The sequence below is a fragment of the Nothoprocta perdicaria genome, unplaced genomic scaffold (genome assembly GCF_003342845.1).
Source record: "Nothoprocta perdicaria isolate Ctin4 unplaced genomic scaffold, notPer1 scaffold_212, whole genome shotgun sequence".
NCBI lineage: Eukaryota > Metazoa > Chordata > Aves > Tinamiformes > Tinamidae > Nothoprocta > Nothoprocta perdicaria.
The window spans coordinates 885,793-896,401 of NW_020455339.1; the positions used below are offsets into that span (position 1 = coordinate 885,793).

The 10,609-nt window shown below is 37.0% G+C and overlaps 1 protein-coding gene across 2 annotated transcripts in view; it reads right to left on the reverse strand.

The window, feature by feature from the left end:
• DCAF6 (DDB1 and CUL4 associated factor 6) overlaps nucleotides 1-10,609 on the reverse strand; it is a 78,903-nt gene that overhangs the window by 37,435 nt on the left and 30,859 nt on the right. For both annotated transcript variants that reach the window (XM_026038548.1, XM_026038547.1), the window contains exons 6-10: nucleotides 10,267-10,402; nucleotides 9,365-9,579; nucleotides 8,736-8,829; nucleotides 6,510-6,629; nucleotides 6,012-6,254 (exon numbers count right to left, since the gene is read on the reverse strand). In XM_026038548.1, coding sequence (XP_025894333.1) covers nucleotides 6,012-6,254; nucleotides 6,510-6,629; nucleotides 8,736-8,829; nucleotides 9,365-9,579; nucleotides 10,267-10,402 — 808 coding nt within the window. The remainder of the gene's footprint in view (nucleotides 1-6,011; nucleotides 6,255-6,509; nucleotides 6,630-8,735; nucleotides 8,830-9,364; nucleotides 9,580-10,266; nucleotides 10,403-10,609) is intronic.

Here is a 10,609-nt window from a genome sequence, read left to right on the forward strand (position 1 = left end):
CACACTTTCAATGTGCAGCCCACTCATTTCTACACGGGGGCCCTGAAACAGTTTGCTTCAAGTTAATACTTTGAGGCTTACCTCTCTAACGGAGCACTCGTATGCACGCTTCCATATTAACCTACACCTTGCTCAGAAATGCCTCTTCAATGATAACAAACTGCAAGGTTTTCTTAATCATTTTTAATCTCAATAAGACAGGAGAAACAGGATGGTGAAGAAGAGTAAAAAAAACCCTTCTGTTTTTTGTGGGTTTGAGGGTTTTTTCTTTTCTTTTTTTTTTTTCCTTTTACTTTTCTTTAGAGGGAGCACATCTAGAGATTAGGGTTTATTACAGGTACTTTCACTAGACTAACTGTAAAAACAAAATATGTGAGAGTGCCAAAATTCTGTTTTATTGAATTGTTACCCTGATTTAACACGTACACTGTCCAAGGCGGAGTCTCAAATGCGGTTATCACACGCAATTAACAGCAAAAGGCAATTCCAAGGGTGTCAGTGTATCGCTGTATTCATAACACAGCAATTTCTTACTTAATCACTTAATATATACTGCATATATACCTCGGAACTGGCGCTTAGGAAACTTTCTTCTTATCGCAGAAACTTTCTTCTTATCGCATCATTTAAGAAGATAATTCAAACACGTTAGAGAAACAAAGGATTTCATGATTGCTCTTTCCCTAACCATGTGATGATCAGCACCACCACATGCAAGGTAAGACAAGCAGCAAACGCGTTAACTATCTCGTCCTGAAAGAGAAGCATCTCAGCAAACAACGGCAGCACAAACTAGAACTATGTTAGCTGCTTACGAAACCTTGACAAATGACAACCTGAAGTCTGAGGGTCCTGTGAGGAGCCCTTASAGGCAGCCTGATCAGAGGTGGAGGCCTGTGGTGCTGAGCCCTCAGCTAGCTCTCGCTGTCTCTGTTGTTCGGCCTTCTTAAGCCTCAGCCGCTGCAGCCCCCTACGGATTATAGCTAACTCAGGTCCCATTAACTCTGACAATGGGGAAAAAAAACAGAAACAAAAAACAAACAAACAAGAAGTGTGTAAAAGAAAGAGGCACAAAACATACAACATAAAGAATGTATAAAAAAAAAGAGTGATCAAAGAGAGAAGCAACAGGTACTAAGTGCAATTAAAGTGATAAACACTTCAAGAATCAGATTTAAGATATTTAAATTGCTTTTCTCTTCCTAATTTTTTTAATCATAAGAGTTAAACATTCAGGATTCTTTGCATGCAGTGCACCCCCCTCCCCATCTTCAACACTTAAAACATTTCAGAAATAACTGTTTTAAAATAGATCGATCCTAACTATGTAAAAGAAAACAAGTATTCATTTACCAGTTACTAGCACACAGAACAAATCAGAACACTTGTGGGGTAATGTTATGCAATCTTGGTCTAAATAGGTAAATTTTCAGAATCTCTCATTTCATAACTTTCTGAGTGAAAAGCCATTTTAATGATATTTTGATCATAACAAGCCTGTGTTTAATAGTATCTAATCCCRGAATACATTTTACCATTAATTCAATTTTTTTCATACATTCCTAAATGGGTGAGGATCCAAGTTTGAAACTACAGAGAAAGCAATTTAATGCATCATAAATGTTTTAGTATTAACAGACTATTCTATCAGATACATTTTTGCAAACTCCTATAAAACCAGAAATAAGTAATTTTTCACTCTTTACATGCTCTTTACAGATTTCCTCCACTTACAAGAGTGCTGTATAGCAAGTGCTTTAAGTGCTTCTCTTTATTATCAACTATTTCACAGAACTGAAGCACAAACATTGATCTGAAGCACTGCTGAACTCCTTTCATATCTAACTCTGGTAGGGTAGAGAAGCTAATCCACACTAMAATTTTTGCACCAAAAACTAGCTGGTTTTGCTATGAACTGCTAGCCTAGACCTACCCCTCAAGTACCCTCAAGTACCTTGGAGTACTTGCAGACATGAGGAAACTTGCAATGAAAAAAACCCAACATTTAACATGAAATGTTAAATACTGAAGAATTTTGCATTTAGGTATCCCCTTTTATCCAAGCAAAAGCTTTACCAACATGCTGAAATGCTTATTCACTCAGAGAGGCAAGTAAATTTTAAATTTTGCTTTATAAAGTGAAAGAAATCTAAATACAAAATCCAACCACTTGACAAAGCAGTTAGAGCTCAAGACTCTCAGATCTCACATTTTCAACCTAATATTGGTATTAGAAAACGTATCATGCCAATTAATGGTTGAAAAGTTCTAGCAGGATGATTGCTTCCTAAAACAAATCTGGTGTGGAATATTTCCAGAGATTAAAACTCTTTAAAAAATACATTTATACATTTCAGTGGTATCTAAAATTGTAGTTTTCCACATATGCTACTGATTCATTTACCATTTAAGTTGTAAGAACTAAATCTTGTACTTTAAAGAAAAARCTATCTTGAATATCTTTAATTACACCATTAGCATGCTGCAGAACTTCTAAGCAAATGTTTATTTTGCCAGCAAATGGACTGAGAAAAGGAAAATGGAGAGAGGGAGAGGAAAGTAAAAGAAAAAAAATAAAGAGGAGGGGGGAAAAAAAAGAAAAAAAAAAAGACAACTAAGCCTTTTCCTTAGAAATTAACTTCCTTCCGCCACCAATGTGTGTCTGGAGTTCTATGTTGCATTAAAATCTGAAGTTTCTTAGCAAGTTAAAACCACAGTACCTYAGAAGTAGCATAAAATTAAATTACATTCATTTCACTGAATGAAATATGCAAGGTGACACAATACTTTTTTTCTTAGAGACAAGCATTAAAATATTCAGCCATTATACTTCCCCCTTACAGAAAAGCTTGATTCAAACACACTTACAAGAACAGGCTCTTGAGATATGTCTTTCTAAACAGACCTTGCTGATAATTTGCATTTTTCTCTAATGTTTGCAACTATCTTTCTCTTGCAAGACATAYCACATTGGCCCAAGGATCTCTAGCACTGAACCATTCTTGCATTGGCTGAACACATATAGTTTTTTTTAAATATTACAAGAAGTAATTTGGATCTAGAAGATCAAATAATCAAAAAGAAAAAAAAAAAAGGTCTATTTTCTGGAAAACCATACCAATTTAAATCACACACATGTAAAGTTACTGCTATTTCAAGAGGATTAGTACCAGAGCCTGTGTTGAGGACTGAGGAAGTGACTTAGCTGTTCACCCACCTGATCCATTCTCCTTTACAAACACATGCCCCAATCCTATGCAAGTCTACATAAATTTGCATTCAAAAGTCCATTCAAATATGCTTCTGAAAACATCTGCTTTTTTTCTTCCATTTGGTCTTCCGAACACCACAACTTCCAACACCACTGTATTTAAAATGCCACTCCTACTGTCACTTTCCTCCTCCTTCATACCATTCATACCATACCGGACAAAACCTGAAGTTTTTGTCTGAATTTCTCACCTTCRTAATCAACAACTTGTTATTTCACCTCCTCCTACATATTTTCTCTCCCCTACACTTCCTCTAGTTCCCTCCGTACTTACTTCTGTCTTTTCAATCCTAACAGCTGTCTTGTTATTTCTACAGCTTTTGTCTGTAAGCCAAGCGTTAATCTGCACGTGAAGACAAGCTCTTACCTCCATTATTTAACAGAATATTTTTTCCTTTAATTGAAAGCTTTTTCTAATTCTGTTCCATAAGAACCTTTCCTATAGCTTCAGTAACAAGCTTATCTATTTTTCTCAATTTGCTCTCAGATACACATTACTTAAGCATAACTTCTATTAAAGTTAAAAAAAAAACCTCACTTACTTGGCAGATACTAAAATCTTTTTGCATGGAGACAACACTGCAGCTGTAAAGAGGTAGTCTATACATTATATATATATATATTTATATATGTATGTAAAGCTGGTTTTAAATTCCTGCTGGAAGGCCCTTTTCAGTTTGCTTAAACAACTAATTTCAGAAGTTGAAGCTACACTACCAAGTCCCTGCTCCTGAAACCAAAAAAGCAATAGTTCTGTCTTGACTTTCAAATGCAACTATACAAATTCAGTCAATTCTGTTCTGCACAAAGGGCCTTGTTTTCACATTTCTAAACTAGAGGCTGTGAATAAATAAAATCACATAACTGGGCAGCACCATAGGTTAGATAAGTATACACACACAGCAAAAGAAAATATTTGTGTTCAAGTGTTGTGTTGACACCTGTTTAGGTGTGGTCAAAGAATGTACTGGATATTATGCAGTAAATCATAAAGCGACCACTCTCTGTCAAAAACAAACAGAATCTGCACATCCCATCAGCAACCCTTTCAGAACTGAATATACTTAAGAAAGAGTCTGAAATTTGAAGTGACACTGGAAAAGAGGATGCYTTTTGAAATGCTCTTTGGAAAGAGCTGGATTGAGAAATAATAGCTACAGCTCCCTGCTAGCACAATAAACTTTTACTTAGAAATTCAGACAGATTCAGAGAGAAGAGGTTGGTTAAAATGAGCAGTCATTCCTTAACAGACAGGATAGTAAAAACATAATTCCAGACTTGCTCTTTAGAATACTGTTATTCTGCGGTCCACAAAGATTCAGTGATGCAGCTTGTAGCAACTCTCTTCAATAYGGGACTTGCTCTCCTGCACATGCCTTCTATTTTACAAGACATCCAGACCAAAATGCAATGGTTGATTCCATGGTGTGTGAGRTCTTTTGCTACCATCCTTCTGGACCAAAGGCAGTGGCTGCTAAATGGGTTACACTGCATTAGAATAGAACCCTTAATGCTTTTTGTTTCCAGGTACTGAAAAAAAACCCAGCTAATACTGATAGCTGTAAAAACATTAGGAAACTAAAAATTCGTGATGCTAAACAAATTTCCAGCATTCGCTCACTAGAAAAAATTAAGTGGATGTATGAACTCCTCATTATTCATTTTCTCTAAATAAGAAGAATTGGAATAATTGCAAGGTTTGAAAAAGTGCAAAGAACAGAACAAATAACCAATATCCAGTAATTTCTCATCTTTCCCAAAGATTTGGACTGAAGGAGCCACAGTACACTAAATGTCACACTTTTTCTTGGGAAATTCCTCTCGCTCCTTTACTGCAGCAAGGTAAAGGATTACTGTATCCATTTAGGACCTGAAGATGCTACTATCTTTTCAAATAGCAAAATGGATTTCTTCACCAACAGAATCAGCACATAACAAATGGTAAATTTATACAAAAATGGAGGATTTTAAAATAATCAAATTGAAATGTTTCAGGTGCTTTCAGACCATATCAGTCTTTCCTCCAAGTAAGRTCTAGGAACTCACTTAAAAACAAACAAACAAAAAAAACGCCCACAGCTTCTCATATAAATATCTAACTCGAACTGCTGTGGCATTTTTTCCTGCACAGTGATGCAAAACGGCAGGYCAAAGTATAGGGTGCTCTTTTACTCCTACCCAAACATGTTCCTGACATTAAAAGTGCAATACATTTCTTATTTTTCCCAGTAAGAATGAGTCACTACTTAACACAGATGAGTTTCTTCAAGATATACAAACTTAAAAATCAATAAACAGTGAAATTATTAACTAAAGAACACAGTGCAACATAAGTCCTGTATATTCAGATTATTTTTGATAGCAAAAAATATCAATGATTATGCTGTTCACTGGACTGAAGTTGCTACAGCCAAATCACAGTTGGAGAAGGCATAACATTACTTAAATCCACAAAGAAAACAATATATTTAGAAAAAAAAAACCCTTGTATATTCATTTCAAAAGACAGGATTGACTATTATCTTTGAGATTCCCTTTTCAGACAAAGGGGTACAACCGAGTTTTAAAATACAAAGACATCAAACYATAACCCACAGCTGCACTCACTTGCTAAGTATTAAATGCCTAGACTCATTAAGGACATTGAAGAAAGAAAAGAATTTAGATCAGTTACCCAAAATATATATCTTCTTATTCAAATAGGGTTTTTTAAAAGACACAAGATAGGTTTTTTTCTCACCAGATTGATGGAACATAGGTTGAGCAGAGGCCCCTAAAGAAGGCCTTTGTTCATTATCAGGAGAGGATAATAATGAAGTTGAAGGGGGGGACTCTGTTGAAGATGTTGAAGGAGCTTGGGCTGACATTGTAGACGATGAAGATGATGGAAGTTGTTCAGGACCATCTACTTCCATAGCAGTTTCTGATTCTGTGCTAGGTGCCACGTTATTAGAAGCAGGAGCATCTGGACGATTACTCCCACCTTTGATTAAAAGAAAAAGAGAGAAAGAGAAAAAAAAAAAAAAAAGAGGGGAAAAAAAGAACTCAAAGGTAAATTTACAATTTACTCTGTCTCTAAAGATTCCTTTACATTATCACTTAGAGGGCATCCAAACGTGCTCAGTTCTTCAGAATTCTTTTTTATCTACATCCTAAAAAGGCTGACATTCAAGCACTATATCAAGTATAAACATACTTTCTGTTGCCATTTTTTTTGGCTGTAAGAGAAGGAAATCACCTCTGGACCGTGACCTTCCTCGTCCTCGATTGCTTTGTGCAACTTCACTGGCTTCTTCAAACCATCTTGATAGCATGTCTGACATCCTCTGCATCAGAGACACATTAGGGCTCTGTTCCCCTGTAAAAAYAGTAATGCTGAAGTTTTATTTAGGAGTTCATTAAAGAATTCATTTTTTCACCATTTGTTTTTCCATAAGAAAACAGCCCTATAATCAGAACACCTAATAATCTTCTGATTTTCAGCACAACAGTTTAGCAAAAAATTGCTAACTGTCCACAGCACTATATTAAAGAAAAAAAAAAAACTTCCTCCTAAAGCTTTAAGTTATTTTATATTTAATAACTACCTGGAGGTTTTGTACATGTGACTTTCTGAAATCTATTTCTGAAGTCCATTTTAAATGTTRGTTAAGTAAGCATAGAAAATCTATGTATCTGTTTTTCCAGGTCACTATAAAATGAAAATTTTATCATAAAATTTTGAAAGAATGAAAAGTAGAGGATAAAGCTGGCACATGATATTTTTAAAATTTACAAAAGGTTTCTTCATGACGTATACTTAACATATGAGCACAATTTAATACTACTACATGCAGCTATGTAAAAAGAAAGTGAGTTTGAGGATTTTATTTCATTTTCCTTTTAGGTTTTGGATAAAATGGCAGGACTGGAATAAGAATTGTCCTAAGAAAGAAGACAGGAGGGGAAAAAAAAAAGTTGAAATAGAATATTGGAMTCCTTAATTGTTTCTTGTGGTCTCCAAAATATTCATATGTTAACAAACTAGTATCTTCCAATGGAAAACTATTTCACTGGGGAAGAAAGAAAAAAAAATGTATGAGCTTTTTCTGGCCCCTTAGCCAATTAATGATTTTCTTAAAGTAGCTTTTCCAAAAGTTTTGTAGTCCAAGATCCTAAGAAACTGAAACAGTCACAAGTAGGAATGCCTAAAAAAATACATCAGTGAAAAATATTTTATTAACCTACATAAAAAGCCAGCACTGAGGAATTCTGTACTGTACTTGTATAGAACATATACACTAAGAATATGCCTCTCTCAAAGATCAGTCCTGATATCCACACACATCCCATAATTTAATAAAACAGGTATCAAAATAAAGCCGAAGAAAACAGACTAAACACAGTGAATAGTGGGAGGAAGGAATAATTATCCTTTAACAGAAAAGTATGAATCAGGTCTTAACAACTCCCGCAGTAGATCTAGTCTGCTGAGCATATTACAGAATCACAGACTGGTTGAGGTTGGAAGGCACCCCTAGAGATCATCTAGCCCAGCCCCCTGCTCCAGCAGGGACACCCAGAGCACGGGGCACAGGGCGGCACCCAGGCGGGTTTGGAAGAYCTCCAGAGAAGGAGACTSCACAGCCTCCCTGGGCAGCCTGTGCCAGGGCTCTGTCACCCTCACAGGAAAGAAGTTCCTCCTCACCTGGAGATGGAACTTCCCGAGTTTCAAATTGTACCCATCATCCCTCATCCTATCACTGGTCACGACTGAGAAGAGTTTGGTCCCAAAGTCCCTACATTCTCCCCTCAGGTACTTGTACATGTAGATGAGATCTCCTTTCAATCTCCTCCTGGCTAAACAGGCCCACTTCATTTAGTCTTTCCTCACACGGGAGATGCTCCAGTCCCTTAATCATCTTTGTTGCTCTCTGCTGGACCCTCTCTAGGAGCTCCACGTTCCTCTTACACTGGGGAGCCTAGAGCTGCCCCYAATACTCCAGGTRMGGCCTCACCAGAGCTGAGCAAAGGGGCAGGATCCCTTCCCTTGACCTGCTGACAACATCCTCCTGATGCAGCCAGGATCCCATTGGCCTTCTTGGCCACGAGGGCACACTGCTCACTCATGGTTAACTTGGTGTCAGCCAGGACTCCCAGGTCCCTCTCTGTGGAGGTGCTTTCCAGCAGGTCGACCCCTATTCTGTGCTGGTGCCTGGGGTAATTCCTCCCCAGGTGCAGGACCCTGCACTTGTCCTTGTTGAACCTCATGAGGTTCCTCTCTGCCCAACTCTCCAGCCTGTCCAGGCCCCTCTGAATGACAGCGCAGACCTCTGGAGTGTTGGCCACATCATTCAGTTTTGTTTCATCTGCAACTTGCTTAGAGTGCCCTCTGTCACCTCTCCTTCAAAAGAACTAAGTGATAAGTAGAGGAGAAAGGAGAATAAAAAAAAAAAAAAAAAAGGCATGACAGCAAACACATTACCATCTCTTTCTCGTTCACTCTCAGGCCTTGCTCTGGGCCCAGTATCTGACCAATCCCCTCTTAGCCGCAAACGTTTGACCGGTGGTTGCCGTAACTAGAAAAAAAAAGGACAGAATCAATAGAATGCAAAGGCTCTAGCCATACAAAACAGCTCTGAGTTCAGCAGTCTAAACCCAAGAACTATCRCAGCTTTTCAGTCTAAAGCCATGACTCCAAGAACTATCACAGTTTTTCATTTTATACATTTTAGGCTTTCATATTGGACAGTAAGTTAAGTCTGAATTCTGCCAAAATATTCAGTTCTCCATGTTGATAGTTATTTGTGTATTCTTTTTAAGCCTCTAACTATTTTCATAGCACAACACGGTTTGCAGCAGTACTTGTAAAAGTACTATACAGACAGTGCAACTTTCATTAACATGGTAAGAAACAGGCAGCCAAAATAAATAAATAATAAAAAGCAGAACATTGCAGAACGCCACATTCTACACAGAACGCAGACATTCTATACATATTTTTAAAAATCCTCGAGAATACAACAATGGTTTGAGAGTCATTCAAAGGGAGTACAACTGGTAAGATGAGAAAAAAACGCCAAAACATGAGGACAGGTCACCCTAACCACTTGCCTCTTCCCGTCTCTCTTCAGCAGAAGGAACTTTAAGTTCTCGGGCTGTGTCATCCTTGGGATCAAACAAGTATATGTAATCTGAAGAGTAGCTAACAAGGATCTCTTGACCATCTTCACTATAACACAGAGAKGTCACTCTGCAGGATTTGTTATTGAGATGAGGAGGAACAAATCGTGCCACCATTCCAACAGTGCCTCGACCAGCGTAATTCCCTACATTATATATTAAAAACAAAAAAAAAGAAAGAAAATGAAAATCTGTATCTTGCTCACTGCCAGTAAGTCACGGAATATCTTATCCTTGGGGAATGAAAAAAGAGAACAAAAAAAAAAAAAAAAAAAAAAAAGAAACAAGGCTATATATATAGAATATATATACAGAAAAAAATGCAGTTTTTGAAGTTTTGTCTTTTCTCTGCTCTTCTCCTACTAGTCTGCATATCTGAACTGCTGCAAAATTAAATAGTTCATATAACATTATACAAATCACAAGATTTCTTCCAGTAACAGGCAACACATTACAGTGTAGTAGAGTAGAAAGCAGTAAGAACTTCAATACAATAGAGAGGATCCATTAGAGGCTATAATTCCCGTTTTTTTAGAACATTTCAGTAACTTATTTCAAGAGGAAGGAAGAGGTATTAAGAATGCCAGAATTCCATTTTCTGCATTGAATATATTACACGATGAATGAAGAGATGAGCTTTACTTACCTAAGATTTTTCTATTAGCAAATATGAGTGAAACGATCCCATTACTAAACAAACATAGATCTTGAATAAAAATACTACACGTCAGTCATTCAGCATTTATTTTGAAGAAAAAAAACAACAAAAAATCCCGCAGAAACAAGAATTGCAAGTGGTTAGAAAACTTTCCAGCTAAGAGTATGGTTCCTACCTGTTGCTCTTGTACCAAGCATTCGCCGATCRTATATTCTTACTGAGCTATCAGAACAGCCCACAGCAAGATAATATGGGATTGGTGGACAGATAGCAACAGAAGTGGCAGCGCGGCGGCAGTTTATTAAAATATCCTGGAACAAACAAAAATAATGCATTTAAATAATAGTTCTGAGTGTTTGAGGCATAATCCTGTTTTTATTCCAGGCCATAGCCTTGCTATTCAAAGTGGTGAAGCTTTTGAGAACCAGGTCTGGCCCTGCAAAGATAGATTACAAATATGTGAAATAGAAGAACTACTGCAAAAAAGGAAAACCAGACACACAAAAGGCATGACACCA